General features: G+C 37.8%; 1 protein-coding gene across 3 annotated transcripts in view; it reads right to left on the bottom strand.

Moving 5' to 3' along the window:
• The window catches only part of MAGI2 (membrane associated guanylate kinase, WW and PDZ domain containing 2), a 708,774-nt gene that overhangs the window by 131,412 nt on the left and 554,499 nt on the right, over nt 1-22,863 (bottom strand). For all 3 annotated transcript variants that reach the window (XM_042872317.1, XM_042872319.1, XM_042872318.1), the window contains exons 7-9: nt 20,112-20,169; nt 12,693-12,814; nt 11,070-11,252 (exon numbers count right to left, since the gene is read on the bottom strand). In XM_042872317.1, the coding sequence (XP_042728251.1) occupies nt 11,070-11,252; nt 12,693-12,814; nt 20,112-20,169 (363 nt within the window). The remainder of the gene's footprint in view (nt 1-11,069; nt 11,253-12,692; nt 12,815-20,111; nt 20,170-22,863) is intronic.

Below are 22,863 nucleotides of genomic sequence, written 5' to 3'. Positions count from 1 at the left end.
AATCCAGCAGAGTACAGAAAGCTTTTTAGAACTCTGAATAATGCTGCTGCCATTCTAACCTGCTTGGAAAATGACGAGAGGTAAAAAAATAGCATTTTATACTTCTCTTGTTGATATCAGAACAACAAAAAACCAACTTCAAAATAGATGGCTTCTACAGTGATAGAAAAAAGAATGAACAAATAAATATGCTAAGTATTTTGGTACAGTGATTTGCACCAAGCCATTGCGTGATTTTCCTGTTGAATTTACAGAGGGATCTAAGCAAAAGCCCACCAATAAATTGTTGGGCTATATGCAAGGGTGATATCTGGTCAGGTAGTATGGTCTGGTGAGGGGCAGTGCCTGTGCTGTAGACAGACACCTTCCCTTTGGCTCACTGGAGCCCACCTTAGGGCCACAGCTCAGGCACGTTAGCAAGAAATTTTCATTACAGGTTTGTAAACAAAGAAGCCTTTTGTTTTATTATTTTTTTTAATGTCAGTATCATCAATTATAAAGAGGCAGATGTATAAGTGTTGAAATAAACTTTGCACTTCTTCCAAAGGCTAAGTGAAACAGGGTCAGAGGAGATGTGCCCTGCTCTAATATCCCAATTTGGGTAACGTACAGCAAGGCATGCCTTAGAAGTGAAGTCATAACAGAATTACATGAAATGTCTCTTTAACCTCCATTAGTAAAAGGTTCACGAACTTCCTGGAATGTAATTTATATGCCTGAAAATGTTTTTTCTTCTCTAATGCAACTCTGGATGTTTTTACTTTATGCCATGCACATCAGGTAAGAGACTCAGAACACTGGCAAAAGAACTGGTGTACATGTGATTTAGCACAGACTTCTGTTGTAATGTACCCCACACAACTGGATACATATAGCACTCAGCCTAGACATCTTGCTAAGATAAACCTCCATCAGGTTTCTTTTCTTCACTGTTTGATCTAATTATAATGGGGGATGCTAACTTCATTACTTACTGCACTTTACAAAGCTCTGAATTGACTATTTCTCATCTTTGATGGGGAAATTGAAGTTCTCAGATGTTAGTCTGTTCAAGCAGTACATTTCACAAGTGCTAAGTTGAATTTTTCCCACTCTAAATATGGAGCAGAAACTGTAACTTAAAAGTAATTAATTAAACAGTGCTCAAGTATTCAAAGAGTTTAAAATTTGCTTTAAATTTTTGCTTTAAAATTTGTACTCAATGAACTGTTCGAGGCAAATAAAGAGCTGAATTTCTGAACACTTGGGTTTTATGCATTCTTACTGTATTTAATTTTTAATACAAAATGAAAAAAAGCTGAAACTGAGCTGAATGTTTACATTTTGTTTTGATAATTGAATGCTATAATAAAATTATACATAAGCAAAATTAGAAGAAAATTGAAGGTGTAATGGCTGATGATACTGAAAAGTACATTTCTAGGTTATTAACCTCATTAGTGCAGTATGATCTCACTTTCCCCATCATCTCTTTATACAGAAAGAAGTTTTTTCCCCTCCAAGATTATTCTTTTTATAAGGAATAAGATGTCATTATTTATTGAATGAAACTGCACATGAGATGATGATGACTATTATTTTCAATGTATATTTTTGTCTGTTCATACAAATAGCCAAATCATGCGAGACAGATGTTAATTATACTTGATAGGAGAGAAGTTATTTCTGCAGCAGCAGCATTTTTGGCAGGCACTGAGTTCATTGCACACTGCTTACTCAACTGGCAACTTCCAAAACTTAAAGGCTGTCCTAATAAATATCAGAATTATGACAATGTATTTATCAGCTACCAACCTAAAATGTCCGAACTAGAGTCTGCAGATTTTGTATGATGGAGCTCAGAATGAAGAACAAATGTATGGGCTTCTGAGTACTGTCATACACTCTGATCTTGTGCATGGCAGAGTTTGTGCATATTGTGATGTGTTCATGTTCCAAACATAATTTCTGCTTTTTTTACCTTTACTATTTTGTATTTTATTTTGCCACCTTTCTTAATTTCTTTATGATCTCATTCTATGCTAAAGGTATAGCACCTGGTGGCCTTTTATGGTGGTGTAACTGTATCAATGGACAAGGGAAGAGTCACTCATATCATCTATCTGGCTGTCAGAAAGGCCTTTGACACAGTAACCTACAACGTTCTTCTCTCCAAATTGGAAAGATAGGGATTTGATGGGTGGACTGTTCAACGGATGAAGAACTAGCAGCAGGATCAAGTCCAGAGAATGGTGGTTAATAGCTCAAAGATCAGTGAGGAGTGGTGTTCCATATGGGTCAGTGCTGGGATTGATACTGTTTAATATCTTCATTGATGACACTGACAGCGGGGCAGAGTGCACCTTCAGCAAGTCTGCTGATGACGCCAAGCTGTGGGGTGTGGATGACATGCCAGAGGGAGGGAATGCCATCCAGAGGGACATAGACAGGCTTGAGCAGTGGGCCCAGGTGAATTTCATGAGGTTCAACAAAGCCAAGTGCAAGGTCTTGCACCTGGGTTGAGGCAACATACACTACCAATACAAGCTGGATGATGAAAAAATTGAGCACAGCCCTTCTGAGCTAAAAAACAAGACACAGAGACAGGTACCACTGAGTCCCATAATAGTGAGAAAATAAAATCATCGCATGAGGTGAGACACCATGTAAGTGAGGACAAGAAGTTCTTAAGAATTTGTTTTTTTCTAATTATTCTTATGAGTTAAAGAACATACAGTCCTTTCTCAGAAGCATTTTGAAATCCAAGTTAGATGTTCTGCTGTAATTGCTCTTCCAGTTTGTATAAACAATTTTAATTGAAAACTTCAAGGGGAATAGCCAAATGACAGAGCTAAAAAGAATCAATAGCTCTCTTCATACCTTGAGGAATATTTATGCAAAGTGGGATGGTTTTAATAGGAAAGATTTGTATGCAGTGCTTAATGAATGCTGAGTAGCTTGACAGATAAGCAACGTGGACTCAAGCTCTAGCTCTGTATCAGGCAGAACAGATAGTGACATGTGGATTTTCTGCACCTTAGGGAGAAAACAAGACGACTGAATATCCCACCAGCCAACCAATGGAATTGGAAGGATGCACACAAAACCCTCAGACCTAGACAGTAACAGAGTGTGGTATAAGAAATATGGGTAGGAATTTTTTTAGTGCCTGTTCTGCTTATCATTCAAAGAGTACCCTGAAATTTAGTGAGTAACAAAATAAAGATGTGAAGAAAACACTGTAATAGGAACCTCATCAAGATTAGAACTCATTACCTTTGTGAGGGAAGTGGGTGCTTTATCCCAGGTCTTTGGCTACTTTAAATAGAAGTTTACAATATTACAGTGACCACTGTAGAAAGTTTATGCAAGCAACAGAAATACACAAAAGCATAATGAAAAAATGTTAGAAAACAATCATTCAAAATTCCATTAACCTAAGTGCTCTCTATTTATATATGGAGTTCAATGAATTGTTTACTTTAAAATATGGAAGGGAAGGGTTGCAAAAAAAGAAAATCTTTCTGCTGCATTGTTGCCCTATTGCTATTAATATTCTTAAATGCAAGTATTTTTTTTACTGTTACCATTTGGAATTCAAAAATGCAGGTCATATCACTTCTGCCAGCTGAAGTGACAGACTAAATAAGTGAAATCAAATAGAAAGTTTGTGACATTTTCATCTGTTTTTGGACTGAAATCTCTTAAGTATAATTGGATCATACTTTTGCTTTTTTCTGCAAGCAGAGGAATACAAACATTTATATTCTAAAATTTAGCTAATATTGACATTAACTTTTTTGGGTTTTTTTGCTCCCTTCCCTTCCCAGTTAGCAGCACTACGCTAATTTGCCTCAAAAGTCAGAATTAATTTTGCCTATACACATAGGTTGGTTGCTGTCATGGTTCTATGTTTTTTGTTTTTTGGGTTTCAGTATTCCACATCAAAACATCATGTAGTGTACAGGGCATTAAAGTGTCACTGCCCAATCCCAGCTACCTATCCCTGTACGTTACAGCAGTCACGGGATCTGGCCCTTCCGGGTGGGGGGGGCGCTCTCTTGCTGCCTTGCAGTGGGTGCTGGAGGTGCTTTCCTGGCCGTTCCAAGCTTTTCAGGTTTGACTCGGTCCCGGGAACTCTCTCTCTCATCTTGTCTGATTTATTAATCTCAATTTCAATTAAACTGTATATATTGTGTTATCTTGTATTCCAATATTATAGTAAAATACGTTTTCCTCCATAGATTGTTGCCGCTGCTCTTTTCCTCCCTTCCTTCCTTCCCATTTTTGTGGGACTGGGGTGGGGGAGGGAGGGCAGAGGCCTGTCGCCCCTGTCACGGACATAGATTGATCTGGTCAACTCCGTGACAGTTGCTCTGTAAGTAATGCCTCCTATTTATTTCCATGATAATTTATTCCATGCTATTAATAGAAAAATGCTATTTGATAGAAAAAAATTTCAGCTACAAAACACTATTTTTCAACACAGCTGCTACCAGTATCTATGCATTTTTGCTATCAGTGAACAAGAGCCTGCATGCCATGCTCCTAGAAATCTGTACCACCGTCATTGTCACCACTGCTGAAACACAGCACCCATAACCTCACTGTCCTCACATTCATTGGCTGGTCTCCATAAACCTTCAGCAAGCACCAATGAATGTTAATGGGTGCCAATTTTTTCCATATGGAGGCATTCAATTCCACACCTTTATTTTGTACATACTTCCTTGTAGGACACCATTTTGTCAGACTACTCCTCCGCTGCTGTCTGTCTCATGGCAACAAAATGTAATGGAATATCAGTGGGAAGGTTCAACCTCTTCTGCCATACCACTCTGACTTAGTGGACCAACATAATAAAATAGGAGACATTAATCTTGGAGCAGCCCTCATACATCTTGAACTGTTTTGGCTTTAGTCACATGACACTTGCAAGCTATTCTGGGGAGAAATATCATAGAATCCTAGAAACAGAGAGTGATTGAGGTTGACAGCGACCTCTGGGCACCTGTGGCCCAACCATGCCATAGCAGGGACACCCACAGCAGGGCAACCAAGGCCATGGCCAGGTGGCTTCAGGAGATTTAGCACCTATGCAGCACAGAAGTGATTCCTGTTGCTCAGATGGTACCACCTGTGTTTCAGTTTGTGCCCGTGGCCTCTTGCCTTGGTACTGGGCATCACTGAAGAGCCTGGCTCCATCTTCACTGCAGTCTCCTTTCAGGTATTCATGGAATTGAAAAGGTTTCCCCTTATCCTTCTCCAGGCTGAATCAGGGGAGTCTGATAACTCAAAATGATTTGTATACATTGCTCCAACCTCATACACTTGCTGCATGGCATAAGATTGTATCTGCAAGACTGACACTTGGTGAGGCATTGGTATATCCCAAAACAGCATTTCAGCCTGTTCATAGGAATAATGATGACACTCCTTCCTCAGAAATACAAGTAGCAACACAGTCTAGTGAACACTAGTGTTCAAAAAACAACGCCTTAATTTGTGACGCCAATCTTTCTGGTGCTGCTGAGTGAGTTGGTGAAAGAGTGTCAGGGAACTGGGCTAACTATATTCCAGACAACTTCTGGTATTGCTGAAGTCCTACATATGCGTGTGAACAGTTCTTCACTGAGTTCCTTGCTAGTGAGCTTCTTGACAGGACAATCACACAAACCAGCTAGGTGCTAGAGGAGGAAATACTGTAAAAGAGAACAATGTCAGTGCCACTTGGATCTTGACTGACAGCATCTGATCTGTTTGAAAAAGCAGATAGGTACTGTAGCATGTGGTCATGATACAGTAAGTCCTGTATGATATTCACCTACAGCATTCATTTTCTTAGTTGACTGCCAAAATACGCATTTTTTAAATTTAGATTTATTTATTTGCATATAAGGCATTCCTCATACATATGTAGTTCAACATTTCCTCTTTGCTGTAACTAGACAGTCTGAATCTCACTTGATCAGATAATGGATGAGATAATGGCTTGTTCATCTGAGTTGACAATGGACAAACACAATGGAAACAAACCAGTAATAAGTTCGAGCTTTTTGCAGACATACTCAATTCCTTCTCTCTTGAGTACTGTAATTTTTATAGAGGTTGTGAACCATTAGTGTTACGATGCAGAAAGATGCATGAATGATGACTAGATAATTATTCCCCAAGATTAGGAACACTGTAGGGTCATCCTCCCTGTTATCCCTTCACGTTTGCTTATTCAAGTGAATAAGAACACTAGTGAATTTGTAGATCAACAAGTATGCACAGTCTCTCTAATTTGCTTGTATTTAGAGTAACCTCAGATTCTTGAAGAATTCGTTATCTATAGGAGATTGATACAAAACTTGATAATAGGCCCACGGATATCAACGAGGCTGTCGATCTTTCCATCAAGTATTTCTAACAGTGAGCTTATTCCCTTTGGATATCTCACAAGTGCAGCAGAAATTCGGAGTAGTATATGTGAGACAGACATCACCTAATTTCTAGACTTCATCTCTCTACAGTCATCTAAAAATGGTCATACAAAAGGTGGATATTTTTCTCCACTGATGAATAGCTAACAAATATAGAAATCTACACAAGTGTCTACACCTACTGGTGTAGGTTAACATTACTTAACCTGCTGGCAGTGTTAACCAGTAGGTGTAGACACCTATCATGTAGACATTTATATTTGTATTAGCTAAATCTTATCTCAAATGTATTATTATTATTTTTTATTTCTTGAATAGATTAACAAATATAGTAAAGCTACAATTTCTGAGAGAACAGATTCTAAAAAAAAGCTGGTCTGCATTGCTTACAGATAATTTAGCATCTTGCAGATGGCCAAGCGTATGATTGGCTGATGAAATGAGAGAGAATATTTCCCATTCTTGATTCAAATTGTTGAGCTGTATGACTTCATCACAGATGTGGATACATTTCTGGGAAGCTCATCCTGCAACGACCATTGCTATTTATTAGTCAGAATGGTCATCAGCAAACCCAGTTAGTTACTTGTGCACTATTGCCGTTTCTCGAATCTTTTACCAAAGGAACTCAAGCTTACGAAAACGTGCTTAGTGAAAATCTTTCCTGTGCCTGTTATGTATGAATGTTTTAGTTTATCTAGTCCATTGAATCACCTTGAGAATTGGAGGAGAGTTTCCACTTTTGCAGATTAATCTTTGATCTAAGTCGGCCGCAGGCCTAACTCTGTGTTTGCCTTAAAATGGCAGTCATTCAAAATCATTCACTGTATAAAAATCTTTACATGTTCATGCAGTCTTTCACCAGTGACTTTCACTCAGCATTTTAACGGGATTCAGCAGCCCCTTAAATGTAGACAGTTTTCTATTGGCAGTGTGAGGCTTCAGCCAAGACAAAACAATGGAACCTTGCAGGAAAGTATGTGGTATCAGCATCTCCCAGGCTGTCTTGAGGTAGATGGAGATACTGTGGGGTGTAATGTTCATATCCAGCAGCTTGATTGAACTCCAAATGCTAAAACTTGTCCTAGTAATACTGTAAATGCCTTTCTAAGAGCCATTAGATCACAGATGCCAGATTTACACAAGTGCATAACAGCCCTCAGGAACTCCAAAACATCTGGCAAATAGGATCTAGAATGTAATTTTGTCTGTTTTTGATGTATCCACTGAGACGTGGCTCCTCTGAGTTTGCTTGTGAGGTTTGCTGTGGGCCTGTAGCAACTATAGCAATACCCATTAATGCCTAGCACTGTGCTTTGAGCGATGTTGTATGTCAGTGCACCCACTTCACCTTGCTGCATTAATTGTTTCATGGCAATGCAGTGATGACAAGTCTGTCAGGCAACAGCTTCCGTGTTCCAAGTGATGAAATCCAAAATTGTTTTGTTTTGCTGGTGAAATCACTGTGTTGCCATCAGGTTAAAAGGATCACAATGAATCTTACATAGCTTTATCCTTCTCTTCTTGTATCTGTACTTGAATCTGAACACTAAACTAGCTTTTGGATAGAGAAGTAAAATGATTTAAAAATTTACAATAGTAGTCTTCTATGAGTTTGTTTTTTTTTAACAATTAGAGTAAGTACACCTGGTGTCTTCAAGCATACAGTCAGGATCTGGTAAGGTGCAGGAGATGTGTCTTTCCTTACTGTTTTCTCATGTCTGATGCCTGTCTGAAACATTAGCCTTTTGTTTACCAGTTGACAAAATAAATAAAGAAAGAAATAAAATAAAAGAGCATCAGCCTTGCAAGGGAAAGAGTCCAGAGTTATAGCACAGATGGATACACCAGCACCTGTGGTTATCCCTCACATCCATGTCACTTCACAGATTGTAGAACCATTGTCCTCAAGCTTTTTACTATGGTACCCTGCTGACACAATACGATATCTTGATTGCTTATTAAAGCCTCCCGTGACTGTGATTGTAGCAGGAGTGCACATAAATTGCACAACACACCGTTCGTGTCTAAAGAATAAATAAAATCTGTTTCAAAAGCTCTATTTAAAACCTATTTAAAATCTCTGTTCATCATGTAATGATGTCTACCTAACAAAACAAAAGATCTGTAATCTCAAGTCATTTTGAAACATAGGATTTTAAGAGCTTTATCAACAAACATTGTTAATAGGACTTGGACAGCCGTATCTCCAGCTAATTAGATTGTACCATGTTTGAATAGGTAGAAAATCATAGTTTGATTGTTAGTTTGAAAAGTACTGAGTATGTGATCACTTGGCTGAACAGAGCTTTTAAGAATATTCTGACCTTAAATAAGTTTTCTTTGTTTTCCATTATCGTATTTAGGAATCACTGCAAATATTCACAGAAACCATGCTAGATGCCACAATCATTAGCCTGAGATTCTCTAATCACTTTACAACAGAACTCTGTCAGTCTTCACAGAAATGAAGACATCTGCCTACAGAATTTATTCAGAGATTTAACTTTGCACATAACAGACTAAAATAATTATAGAGCACATTTGAATGTATATTTCTATCATGGATTCTTAAGATGAATTAATTACCTCAGGAAAAAAATCTATTTTAAGATTCATTTCAAAGCTCATTTTTTCCCTCATGCATTCCCATTACAGTCTGTGGCTACCATAATGAACATCAAGGACATCTATATTGAATTTCAACATCAGAATTTAAATAAGATGTAAGGACATTCTCTTTTCCATAGTTAAGTACTCCATATGAACAATTCTATACAACCAGTCCCCACACCAGACACACCTGCAGGTATTTGGGTGCTGCATCTGAGAATGCTAAACTACAAGTAGCAGGGAAAATATCTCATGCAGCATATAAGGTAATAACAAAATATCAGGAGATATGAAGATATGTTACTAAGCTTATCTGCTACTTCAATTTTGCCTTTGGCAACCAAGTTACATGTTGAAGTTAAAACAGTAAGAAGAATTGAAAATTAAAAAGCCAGTGGACTGTTTTTGCTTTTTTTTTTTTTTAATAAAACCAACAAAAAACAATCTGTGTTCTGCTTCTTTCTTACATTTTATTATTTGTAAAATATAAATTACTTGTTAATTCATTAATATGGCATCAGAAACAATCATGCCAACAGTAATACAAGACTTTGGGCAAATTATAGTGTTTTAAAAATAATTCTTTTCACTACCTTCACACTTCCTACTTGCAAAGTCCTGCAGTTTCCTACAGAAAAAGATTAGGGGGATTTATTCCCCCATATATAAACTATGATGGTCTGAATTATTCCTTTGCAGTACCAGAACAAGGATGAAAGGAAATTTCCAGAAGAATCATGTGGGACTATTCCACCTACATTATCTGTGCTTATGTGTGTTTACATGTTTGCTCCCTGTACTGTAACAGAATATAAGGAACATTCTCTGCTGCTTTGCTCCATCCACAGTGAACTGTCTCAGGCTAGAAAATTCTCTGCATCTCCACAGTGACTCTGGCCACCACGAACTGGGTTTTCTGCAAAGATAATGTGAATCCCAAACTACTATTTCTTCTATAACATGTCAGTGAGAAATGGATGGAAAATTACGTATAAGCTCTGATGTTGATGCATAGTCTAACTAGTATGTGAAGAATAAGGACTGCTTGAGAGAGACTGTGCACAGTGACAGGGCTGTGTTGATGCAAGATGACAGTCTCCAGTAAGCAGCTGTAGCAGTGGAAATCCACATCAGATAAAATGAAGAAAAATCTTCACCATGAGAACGGTTGCAAGACAGGAGCCAGCAAAGGCTGTGGAATCTCTATCTTTCAGCATTCTCTATGCTCCTGTGGATGAAATTGGATGAAACTTTATCCACCCTCAAAGTTATCACTAATTGAGCAGGAGGTTGGTGGCTGGGGACCCTTCGACTTATTCTATCGTTCTGTCATTGTATTCTCCTGCAGGAGATAATCGCTGACTAGGAAACTGACTTCATCTTCCTTCAAAAATGCTTCATCCATGCATAGACCCTAGAGTCATTTAAGGCATTTTGCAATTTTTATCAATCTGTGGATATGAAAGTATTTCCAGTAGTGATCCAGATCTTAATAGCAGCTTTAGATCTCTTCAGAAGTTTCTTCATACAGTTTTCACAGATTCTTTATTAGTAGTCCACAGATGCCTACGTCTCCATATGTCACACTGAAAACTCATTTTGATGTTCTAATGAAAACAAGGTTGGATCAGACTCGATTTTGATTGTTTTGCAAAGCTATCTTTTCTAAAGCCAGAATTTTTCCCTTAGTAGACTGTGCTCTCTCTGCCTGTCCATGCAGAAATTCCCCTTCAGTATACAGGCTAAAAACCAAAGAACATTATAACCAGATTTCATGTAGTAGAATGGAGAGCATTTCTCAGTCTATTTCAATGTAGGAGAACAGAGAGATCTTTGTTCCCTTAAAATAGTGTGGAAAGGAAAATATGAGCTACTGGCAATTTAAGAAAAAATAAGAGGAATTTCTATCTGAGGATTTATCTTTTCTTGCAGAGGAACTGTTAGGCATCTATACAGTAACTGATATAGAAAAATGCATGCGTTTATGGACAGAGTGAATCTCAGAAATCACAAATCATTGTATTTCTTATGTAAAAGGACCATCTTAATTACCTGTTTCCATTTTCCCATCTTGTGCTGCAGGCCCATCAGGAATTACACTCTTCACCTGAAGAAACTCATCTGGCTCATCCCCACCAATGATGGTAAATCCAAAACCCATGTTGCTTTTCTTAAGAGTGGTGCTGAGGAAAGTCCCCTTCAGCTGTGATGCATCACGGGTGAAGAGTGGTTTTTCTACATCAGTCAACACAAACAAGAAAGACAAAAGTTCTGATCTAGTCAAAATATGGCAGGGACAGCATATAACAATACCAGCTGGCAGCATGTGACAGCGTATGAAAATAGAGGAAATAAAGAGTGCAGGCATTCCAGGAAAAAAAAATAAAATTGTGAGTTTTTATATTAAAACAAAGCTTAAAAAGTGTTTTAACCCATGGCAGATCAGCCATAAGTGGGGAGTTATACTCTTTCATATTAGAAATACATTTAGAAGTGGATACTGTGTAGCTAAAGTAATTGCAACAATAAAAATGATACGTGAGGCAATTTTAAAACCTCTTCCCTAAACTATAAATCAAGAATGTCTACAAAGTTTTGCACAATTTCGCTCTCACTTGCAGTAAGAGAAATATCCCCGGTATTTCTCGTTCCACGTGTTACAGACAGTGATAAACATCCAGTGATCTTTCCTCTCCAAGCACATGGGACTGGTGCCAGGTCTGACCGCTGTGATGGCGGTGCCACCTTCCCGTCCCCTTGCCACGTGCCCGGTGTGCAGTGTGGGCGGCTGCAGCCTCCCGCTGCCTCGCTCCCATGCTTCGCTGTGTAGAGAAGGGTAGGAGGAATGTGCAAAGGTGGTGGTTTCCATTCATCTGGTTAAGTGGGCAGTGCAGTGGGGCTGGCAGGACATACCGTACGGCCAGCGTGTCCCAACGGGGTTGCGCCAGCACTGGGACAGATCACTCACACTGCGGGACCGCTGCGGAACGGGGCGCAGGCGGACGAGTTTGGGCCTAGGCAGGGTTGATGAGGAGCTGCCTACTATCACAAAGGAGAAGAAGCCTCATTCTCCATCTGGAACCTCATGTTGAAGTTTATTTGTCTCTACCAGTCTACCATTTGTCTCTTTGCTGCTTACACAGCCTATTGTAAGCACATTAATTTTCACATTACGGCGAGGCTGTACTCCTGTAAACTCCTACAGCGCAGTGCTGAGGCTTTTAACTTAATTGATGCCTGCTAGATGAGCTAGCTAGGAAACATACCAAATATAAACTAAAGGTAATTTACAGAAAGTACAATTAATTATTTCAGTGTTGCCAACCTCAGGTGCTCAAGAGAGAGTCACGCATTCCCAATAGAAGTTATTATTTTATTTAGAAAATTACTTTGGGGCTCTTATTGTGCACTTTGTTTTTCAGCCTTCAGGAAACACTAAGGTCAACTGTTCTCTTTTTCCTGCGACTCTGGAGGTTAGAGTTTCTTAGGTGTCTCACGAGTCCCGCAACTCCAGGAGCTGCAACTTTTAGGAGACAAAAATGCTAGGAGGCAGGTGATAACATTGTGAGAATTGGCAACACTCTTATTTCCATCAGACTAGGACAAAATCATTGTCGCGTAGCAGGAGAGCAGGATCTTTCATCTTAACTAAGATAGGCTGACATGGTACTGTACCTCGGAAACCTTGGGCCTGCATAGGCTTTGTTCCAAGTTCTGCGTTGGGCATGTTATGCTGCTGTAGTTTCCTTTTTGCTTCTAGCACAGGGTTTTCAAATTGTGTTCTTCTATTTATGTGGCTGGAAAAAATTTGGTTTTGATTAAAAATTGGGTTCAGTTGGGGAAAATGATTATTTTCACAGTAGGATGTGACTTAGGTGTGTGTGGTTAGATAGCGAAACTGTTATGAAACCCCGATGGGCCTGAGCATGTCCCTTATACTCTGCATAATTTTGGTGGGGATGAGAAAAGCACAATCTATGCGCATAAAATAATGAACAGCATTGGAAAGTGCCTTATCATTTCAATATGCTGAACTCTACTACAGGCAAATGGTTTTGATCTATGGGACTACATGGTAAATTGCAGTACTGCTGAAGTGTGCTACAACAGTTTCTCATGTCTTTAGTACAAACATTGTTCTGTGCATGATTCAAAGGGACTGAACAAATATTTTTTCATTATTATTGATTAGCTGCAAATAAAATTACTTACAGAAAAGGTAAAGCCTGGCACACAGAAGGTTTTAATGATCACTGCTTAAAAAAGAAATATATGTAGTATAGAAAAGTAACTGAGGATTATTTCTTTTTTAATTCTATGTTATGTACCTGCTAAGATGTACAGAAAAACAGGATGCTTCAGAAACTAAGTCAGATGGTAAATTAAAACTATATGCATAAATAATGAACTATAGAACAAGTTACTGTTGTACACCTTCTTTTTTTTTTTTTTTTCTTTCTTTTTTCATCTTAAAAAAAAAAAAAAAAAAAAAAAAAAAGCATTACATTTCCTGTAGCAAGTCAGGAAATACATCTGTTGTTATATCACTAATTTTCTTTATTTTGCTTGGAACTACTATCTTAACTACTTACTCTAATCTTATCCTTGATTTTAATACTTTAACTTAAAGTGTATATTTTACCAATTAACAAATAGTTCTACAATTCTGCTATGTTTCTCACTTTTTCTGAAGAAGTCAAGGGGATTTAGGAGGAAGTATTGAACAATTCTAGAAGATAGGGTCACAATAGGATCATAATTAAAAAGAGTTTTTACTCTGCAGATAGTGTTCTGGGGAAGTAAATACACAACGCAAAATAAGATCTCAAACACATCAGTCCTTATTTATTCTTACTAAGCTACTCTGTACTATTTTTTTTCTGCAAAGTCAATCCTGATCATCAGCTTTAAGCACTTGCAGAGGCAACCTGAGAACTTCTGAGATCTCAAAATGGGTTGAATTCCTTCTGTTTATTTTGAGATGACCTTTTATGCTCAAACATTAAGCATTACTCAGGTCCCTCGGGATTCAGATCCTAACATTACTTCAAACAAAATGAGTGGAATTGATATAAAAAAGGAGTTGAAGGAAGTCGTTAAGTCCTAAGGGAGAGTATTATTCTTGGAAAACAAAGATTAATGGAATGAAAAGATACTCTGATTTAATGACAGGAAGAATATATTATAAATTCTGGAGTTGCTGCTTTGTTAACATGGCTCTCTCTCATTCAAGGGGCAGCTAAATCACTTGTACTGTAAAATTTTGATTAATAGCTTTCTTATAAATATTAAACTATACTGCAAAATTAGAAGATTATTTTTGTTTCTTTCCTTCCATATACTGACTGATTAAGATTGCAGGCTTTGTCTTCCTAGGCTTTAGACCTTTCTGTAATTGTCAGGGTCAGTTCTCATCACCTTTGTCTATTGCAAACCTGGATATGTATGATGGACGGGAGAGAAACTTCATCAGTTAGAAATGAAGGAAGACAAGACTCACATGCATTAAATGATCATAGGATAATTTTGAAATACCAATATGAGCATGAAAATGATAGTTTTCATGCTACTATTTATCATGTGATGTATTCCAGTACTATGAGGGAAATACTACTTTTGCCATTACAAAAGGAAGTTGTGAAACATCATGTGAAATACTGGATAAAGTTCTGATCTCCACAACAAAGGTTTTTACAGGAAGACCAGTGAAAGAGAGAGTATTCTATGACAGAACACCAAAGCAGTTCTGCTTTTTTATTCTAGTGGAATGAATGCTCATATATGGTTGCATTTTATGAATATATTTGGAAGTAAATAGTAGTATATATTAAAAATGTTAGGATTTCAGTCATGAAATCTTTAGGCTTCTTTCAAGCAGAAGTGTGAAATTATGAAACAGCTTCCAATAGCATTTATGGGATAAAAGTCTAGCTTGTTTTATGATGGCATTTGATAAGACTGAAAACAAGTTTTCTACACAGGATATTGAGCTGGTTGTCCAAACAAAGGGATCAAACACTATTTTAGTGTTTAGTCTAAAATATCCTATCTCAGCTGCCCTTCCAGAAGACCATGGGGTTCCTGTAACTTTTGTCTCATATGATGCAGAGGTGATGGATATTCTAAATCACATTATATATCTGCTTTTATGTAGGACCTTAGAATATAATCAGAGCTTAGCTGTAACAGCAGGTCACAGTCCAGTGCCCCTAGTCAAAACTTACACGTGGTCCTGTGATTAAAAAAGAGGGATTTTACCTAATACAGGATGTGTCAATGGCTCATGGAAAATCAGCTCCTGTGATACTGCCACGACAACTAGAATTTCTTATCAGCTGCCTCTCAGCAGTTTCTGGTAGGAGCTGGAGTTGTGGTTTAGTATATTTAGACAGAAATGTTTTCTGTAATAGCTATCTTGAATATGACCTTTTTGTTCTAACATATCAGACAGGAAGACTAGCAGAGATACTTGAGGCACCTCAGGGTGTTGATGCAATCTCAGTAATTCTTAACTCCAAATTATTTCCCTATTTTGACTGTTTTATAGTAGAGTACCATCTCAAAAACACACTGTGAAAATTCCATCAAATTCATACATCTGCGTTACATATTGGGCCCAATAAGAATAAATAAAAAAAAAAATTACACAGAAAATCAGTCCTTTTTATCAGTTACACTGGATATATGCTCCTAGACTGATGAGACAAGAAGCACCTCCCTATCGTGCAATTTTAAGTGCTCTACATCTCCATGGCTAAATCAGAAAAATTGCTACTGATGAGTTTAGCTGAGAATGAAGTTATTAAGCTAAGTACTTTCCTTGAAAGGAAGGACATTCTAGCCTTTCATCTGGGTACTTCAACTGCATACAAAATAGGTATTACTGAAGTAGGCCTTGATAAGACAATCTAAATGTGAGTTTTAGAGATGGTTACAAATAAGTGCTTTGGTGTTTAGTTGCATTGCTCATTGCCCTCAGCACCTAATTTGGTGAGCATTTCTCTCCTGATTTGAAAATTTCATTTCGGACTCTTCCTACCTAAAAATCCCATCTCTGCTGTTCTCCTAGCTGGGGTTCAGAAGGAAGACTGGTGACTGCCTACCTAGAGGAATGTAACTAATCCACATCTGTGGGATAAGACTTCTCATCAAATTGTGTAAACAGGTTTTTTTTTCTCCCTCTGCCCCCTCTCACAACTAATTTTTGGGTCCTGATTCAACTATATTTTATACTGTGAATATTAAATGTAAAAGCCTTATCTAAAGATAAAAATCCTATTCTGGAGATAAAATTGCAGATAAAAAAATTCCAGAGAAGAATCATGCTGCATTTTGCTCACTTTCTGGCTCCAGGAACCCCAATCATCTCCCTGCACAGAAGAATGAGCAGTCAGTACTATGTTAGCCCACAGTATGCAAGCCATAGGGTTTGGTTTTGGGCTGCAAAGCTGAAATAGTGAATTTTGTGTCACGAGGAGTATGGTTAGCACCAGGTATCAGCAGAAGGATTTTTGCCTATTCTTCTCCTTAGCTACTTCAATGGATCGTTGTTTATTAGTAGTTTGTGGTTAAAACCCACCAAGCAGTTCTGAGGATCAAGATGCCTACAAAACAGACATTCTGATGGATAATTTATTACTGAGTCTTCTTTACATTCACATTTTTCAGTCGCTACTATTTTATGACAACAAAAAAAAACTCTGGAAAGGTTTTCTTCTTGAGTAATAACAGAACGTTGTCAGAAATTCTAAGTTAAGGTGATACAGTTTTCTAGAATAAATACCTGTATGGCCAATTTAGCTGTTCTATTACAGAGGCTGTGTCAGGAAATTGAACTCTGTGTTGTGGTTAATCATCCTTAAAGGAGGAAATAATCTTTTGTCAATTGGAATGCTGAAAAGACCCAGTGCACTTTAACAACCATATTCTCTCCATAGCCTTGTGCAGGTAAGTGCTGCTAGCTCTTAGTTTATAAATTAAGAGAGAATTGCATGAAAGTTAACCAAGGTATACCAAACACTTCTCATTCATGTGAGATGTCTACACCTTACAAATGCAGCTCAGATCTTCATAACAAGCCAAATTAAAATTTTAATAGTGTCTTGAACTTACATTCATTCATGATTTATGTGATGAAGTTATACCGGGGACCTGATTTTTCAACAGGATTTGCAAATACAGTATGATAAATCTTTGTTAACTTTGCCAGCATGTCCTCTTTATTTTGTTTTTGTTTGCTTGCTTGTTTTCCGCATTATCTCTTGGTCTTAGGTTCTGGAACTGAGTATAGCTGACTCACATAAAGTGAACCCGAATCTCTCTGCTCCACTGTCCTTCCTTACAGTCCTCCCACGTGATACAGATGAGTCAGTGAGGGGAATATGAGCCCTTTCTTCACTGACAGTTTTAAAGGCCTGCATATCAACTTCAACTGGACTTGAATGTGAGAAAGTTCACGACACCGCTTTCCATGATTTACCCCACTATTATGACATAATTAAGACAGTTTAATGTTAACTGATTGTATCTAGTTAAAAATGAACTAATCCATTGAATACTGGTAATAAAAAAGGTGTAACTTCTACTTTTTAGAATGAAAAATGGGAAGCAATTTTTGTTTCAAACGTATTGAGCACAGACAGCAAATTAAAGTACAACTGTGTTTTACTGACTATAAAACTCCTTATGAACTTAGCATGGCTGCAGGTTTAATGCAATCCTGTGAACATTTATTTCACTTCTTAAATCCTCTGAGCCTACAAGTAGGTTTTATATATCTTTCCACAAATCTTATCTGCAGTAGAATGAAGAAACCTGGCAGTAATGGCCTTGAAATATGTAATTGCTTGATAACATCTGCGTTGAGAACCTTGTGTCTATTCACCTGTGGATGGATATGAAATGGGGATGAATACTTGCTCCTTATGCAGCGGAAGTGTGAGTCTCACCACTGCCGCAATGCCTTGGGCTGCACTAATAGCAAAGGGGGGCTCAGTAAGTAATACACAGAAGTTGCACATGACCTTTTACTCACCAAAATACAGTAAAAACTGCCAAGGTGGAATACATCCAGCAGCTTATAACTGTATGTGCAGAAATCTTCAGGCAGGTTATGTGCAAAGATATATAAACACCAACCACTAACTACTCTGAGGTTCATAAAGGATCTCAGGCACAATTTGGTGGCATTACTTAAGGACTTACCTTTAGGTAGAGGAGAATAATGACTAAGCTGTCTTGGGCAAGCAGCAAAGCAGATGGGGTTGCTGCTCTTGCACCAGGGATTCAGCTGAGGGCAAAAAGCAGCAGAGTGGATGCTACTGCATTTGGAGAATGGGACAGGACTCAATGTGGCAGTGGCCAGACATGGTTTCTGTTTGTTTGTTTGCGAAGCTGCTGTTATAGCGATGAAGAAAGGTGAATCTCAGACACATCTTCAAACCCTTCTGAAACCTGATCCTACTGTGATCCCTCTATCCAACTCTACCCAGCATGTTAACAGCTGCATATTCTATGGTCTGGAAAATCTCCAGTCCTAGCATACGTCCAGAGCGATCCTGTAATTGAAGCACTGGTATGGATTCAAGAGACAAAGGGAATGATGTGACATGCAAATAAACATTTTCTATTCTGTCTGAAAGGAATAATTTTACTGCTTTGTGCCAGGATCTGAAACTGAAAATTTAGGCAGGTCACTATCCTCTGTGAAGACTCTCTTCTTCAATTAAATAGAAGTAATGGATAGACCTTTCTCAGAACAAGTAGTCCATAAAAATGCTGTGGTTTTCTCCATCCCCTGCAATATACAAGGGCTGCTCCAAAAGTAATGCCTCCTATTTTATTATTTTGGTGGATAGATGGATGTTGGTGGTATGTTAGTAAAGCTTGAACTTTCCTGCCGATGTTCTGTTACATTTTGTTGCTGCGAGACAGTCAGCAGCAGAGGGGCAGTCTGACAGAACGCTGTTTGTCATGGAAGTGCGAATGAAGCAAAGGTGTGCAGCTGAATTCCTCTATGTGGGAGAAATGTCACCCACTGACTTTCATTGGCATTTGCTGAACATTTATGGAGACCAGGCAGTGGATGTGAGCACAGTGAGGGGTGGGTGGTGCATTTCAGCACTGGCAAAAGGGATGTGAAAGACAAGCCACATTCCAGATGGCCATGCAGATTTGCATGACTGCGGCACGCTGGCTCTTGCTCATTGCTGGTGAAAATGTAGAGCAAATGGTAATGACTACATCAAAAAAGTGCATTCTGTAGCTGAGAATTTGCTCTATCAAATAGTGTTATTATGCTCTCTTATCTGTTTCCACAGAAATAAATAGATGGCATTACTTTTGTAGTGATCTATGCACTTAGAGTAGACGCTAATAGGAGAGAAGAGAATAAAAATTAACTGCTCTGAGCACATATCACAAGTTGAATCTACATTAATCTCACATAAATCTGATTGACTCTGTTAGGCTAAATAGCATACAAAATCATCTCTCTGATTTACCTATCTTATGTAGTAACTACCTGGAATAGGCTTTCTCTATTACTTCAAGCAAAAGCTTTCTATTCCCCTTCGCACACAGGAGTTCCATGTTCCACAACTAAACTAAAATATGAAAAATTAATGCAAGGACTGTGTTTTGAAATAAAACATAACAGACCTAGAATTTTATATGCAGAGTGTGAAAATCTTATTTGTGAAAAGGAAAGTGGTCTTAAATGAGCTAAACTGATTATGCTTTGCTTTATTCATTGACTAATAAGATCTGCACCTCACTGGATGTCCAAATCTACAGAAAAAGTACAACATTTATTTAATTAATACATTATTTTACAAATTCCAACTGAAATCAGACCCTCGAGAAACAGAACGACTGAGTCACTGATTTGAGACACACTGAACATATTTGGTCACATTAACTGTACTGATGACTGAGAATTCCTGGTATACCTTTAGTTTAACATTCAGTGTTTGTACCCATTTGTATCCAAATTCGGTAACTGCACTCATGTCTTGCCAGCTAAGCACTGCAGAGGATACTAGTATTATATTATGACATATTAACAGCAACTTAATATTGAACTTGGGAACTTACTCAACATAATAAGTGCCATAAATGGGATCATCAATTTTCTCCCAGCCATATGGAAGCTCTGAAAAACAAAGATTTATCTCTTTCAGTAAATGAAATACAGAATGCTTCGATTTCTGATAGTGAAATTGCAGATCTTTGCTGGATGTTGAGGGAAATAACTGGATAGTGAGGTCAGATAAAGTCACCAAAGCAAATGCCAAACATTGAACACCCACCAGGGTGACCACAAGTAGCAGTAACTAGAAAACTGGCATGCAAACAAAGATCTCAGTCTTGAGAAAAACACATTTTAGTTGAACTACTTTACTGTGCCAACAGCTGTGCCACTCAACAACAGTAGCATATCTTGTATGACATCACTGCAAGAGGAAGTGAGGGATTTTTTTTTCTTCCAAATAGACACACAAACACTCATATAGACACACACAAGCACTTCGCTTTCTGAACTTTTTTTTTTTCTTTCCAATGAACCCTAGATATGTTGGTCTAGAAGAAAGGAAGAGTTTAATTCCTGTCAGTTATGTATAAGAATGTCTGAATGCTCTGCAATGGTTTGTTCTGTTTGTCTTCGTATGATGGCAGTTCCGTAGTCTTCAAAGTTGCGCTATTGCAAAGCTTAGTTATATATCAGAGAGACGTCATGGTACACAGAAGTACATAGAAGTGTAAACAAAAATAAGGTATTTTAACATCTGCCATCCTTAACACTTGAAATAGAGAAGACACCTAAAACATTCAGATATTAACAATTATTAAATACATTAATGTAATGGTCTTGAAAATGCTGAGATAGCAGGGCCAGTATCCTGGAGCCAGTGGGCAGAGAAGCCAGGCAGATGTTGGATCCAGATCTGCCAAGAACTTCAGTAAATTCTGTAGGAAACTGTCCCTGTGCTGGTTCCCACAGTCCTGTATATCCTGCGACAGAACTTGGGATGTAACTCATAAACATTCAAAAAGAAAGCTGTAAATCTTGTACTACCCCCATAGTTAATTTAATTCCTAGTGTAGTCCTCCTCATGACGTAGAATAAAATATTAGCTTAAATACTACAGGCACATTTTATTGTAATGTAATATTGCACAGGTTTTTTTTTTTATCTAATTAACTTTGTGTTGCTTTTGTATCTGCCCACCTAAAATTCACTTAGAGAAAAGTGCAGTAAGCACTGAAAAATTCCACGCATACTCAGAAATACACGAACGTGCACACACTAACACACGCAGACAAATGTGTGCATACATCCCTTTTCCAACGTGAGTTGGTACATGGAGCTTTTTCCAGCTATGCAACTAAAAAAAAGCTTAGCTGTTCTGTGAAAATTTAAAAGTAGATATTATATATCTGTAAATATATACTTTAAAGTAAACAAACACAGAGGATGTGTTTTGTTTTACATATTTACAAAAATCTGAAATAATTTGAGGATTTACTGTTATCATATTGGTCTATTTTTCCCTAAAGAAATGATGCATAACATCATAACAGAGTATGGACTGGAAGAGTTGTGAGAATGCAAATGGCAATTCCAATTTTCTAGTGTAAAAGTCTGTAAAAATTTAATGAATTGGAGATATTGTGGAGAACCCACTTTTAAATGCATGGGCTGAACCACTGATTATCTAACATCATGAAATACTCATGGGTTCAGAAGAAAGGAAATAAAAGAATACCTTGGTTTATATGATGGATACTAACTCTATGTAAATTTATGCTCTGATTTATTTTTCCAATGGAGATGAAGCCTGTAGAGCTCATTAGAGATCATTTTCATTAAAATTCTGTGTCGACAAGTAAAAATAATTAGCTAGAACACAAAGCCCAAGCCCCCTCCTAAAGCATGGCAGATCGGGTTAGCAGAGTATAGTTTACTACAGGGCTTCTGATGAAAGAATCTTCTGCTACATTTGCTTTCAGGAGTGCTCTGATTATTTTTCATGACATTAAGTAGTGGCATCTATTCCATTTTTCACTGTTGAAATGAAAGATTATAGGACAGGAATACTTTATTGCCTCATCAAATAGGAAGCAAAGTGTTTGCCAAATTGAGGGTGAGGGCATTGCATTTTCTCTTCTTCAGTTCACTGTGTCCAGTGATGATCATTAAGGATGAGAGTGATCAGTAAACGTTAATAAAAGGAGATTACTGTTGGCCATCATGATTTGAACTGGGAGGGAGCAGTAGTTTACAGATCTCTCTGATATTCATTTGATAGCTCTAGCACAAAGCATTCATCTATAATTCCTGCAGCCAACAGTTTCATGGTTACTATGTTATATATTCATTTTCATAGGCTTAACTTCTGTCATTCAAGTCTTTCAATTTTACTGATTCCAGTAGAATTTCTTCGCGAAGTGAAGAAAAAAACTTTATGCTTTATTTTGTATTTGATATTATATTCTCACATACCCCCTTGTATCATCCATTTGAGGCCCTTTTCTTGAGCATTTGTAAAATCACTATTTAAAAATCAGTAAAAGGTTGTACAGCATTTGGCAATGCTGATACTACAAGTGGATGGAAAGATGCTGGATAATCTGTATAGAATGTATATATGCTCCAGATCTTTGCATTTCATATCCCTCACGAGAGAAGCAGCATCTAGCTGGCACTGCAGCAGTCATCTGAAAAAAGATCAAAAAGGCAGAGCTGACGCTCAGATACTTTGCTCAGTATGCATCTGGGTAGGCTTTTAAATGCAGAAGAAGCTGTACTTCTGAAAGTTAGTTGCCCAGGGTTAACAAAGGCTCT

The sequence above is a fragment of the Lagopus leucura genome, unplaced genomic scaffold (genome assembly GCF_019238085.1).
Source record: "Lagopus leucura isolate 7727_CA_CO unplaced genomic scaffold, USGS_WTPT01 Super-Scaffold_100008, whole genome shotgun sequence".
NCBI lineage: Eukaryota > Metazoa > Chordata > Aves > Galliformes > Phasianidae > Lagopus > Lagopus leucura.
Note: the sequence above shows the minus strand (reverse complement) of the source record. Positions and strands in the feature narration are given on the sequence as shown.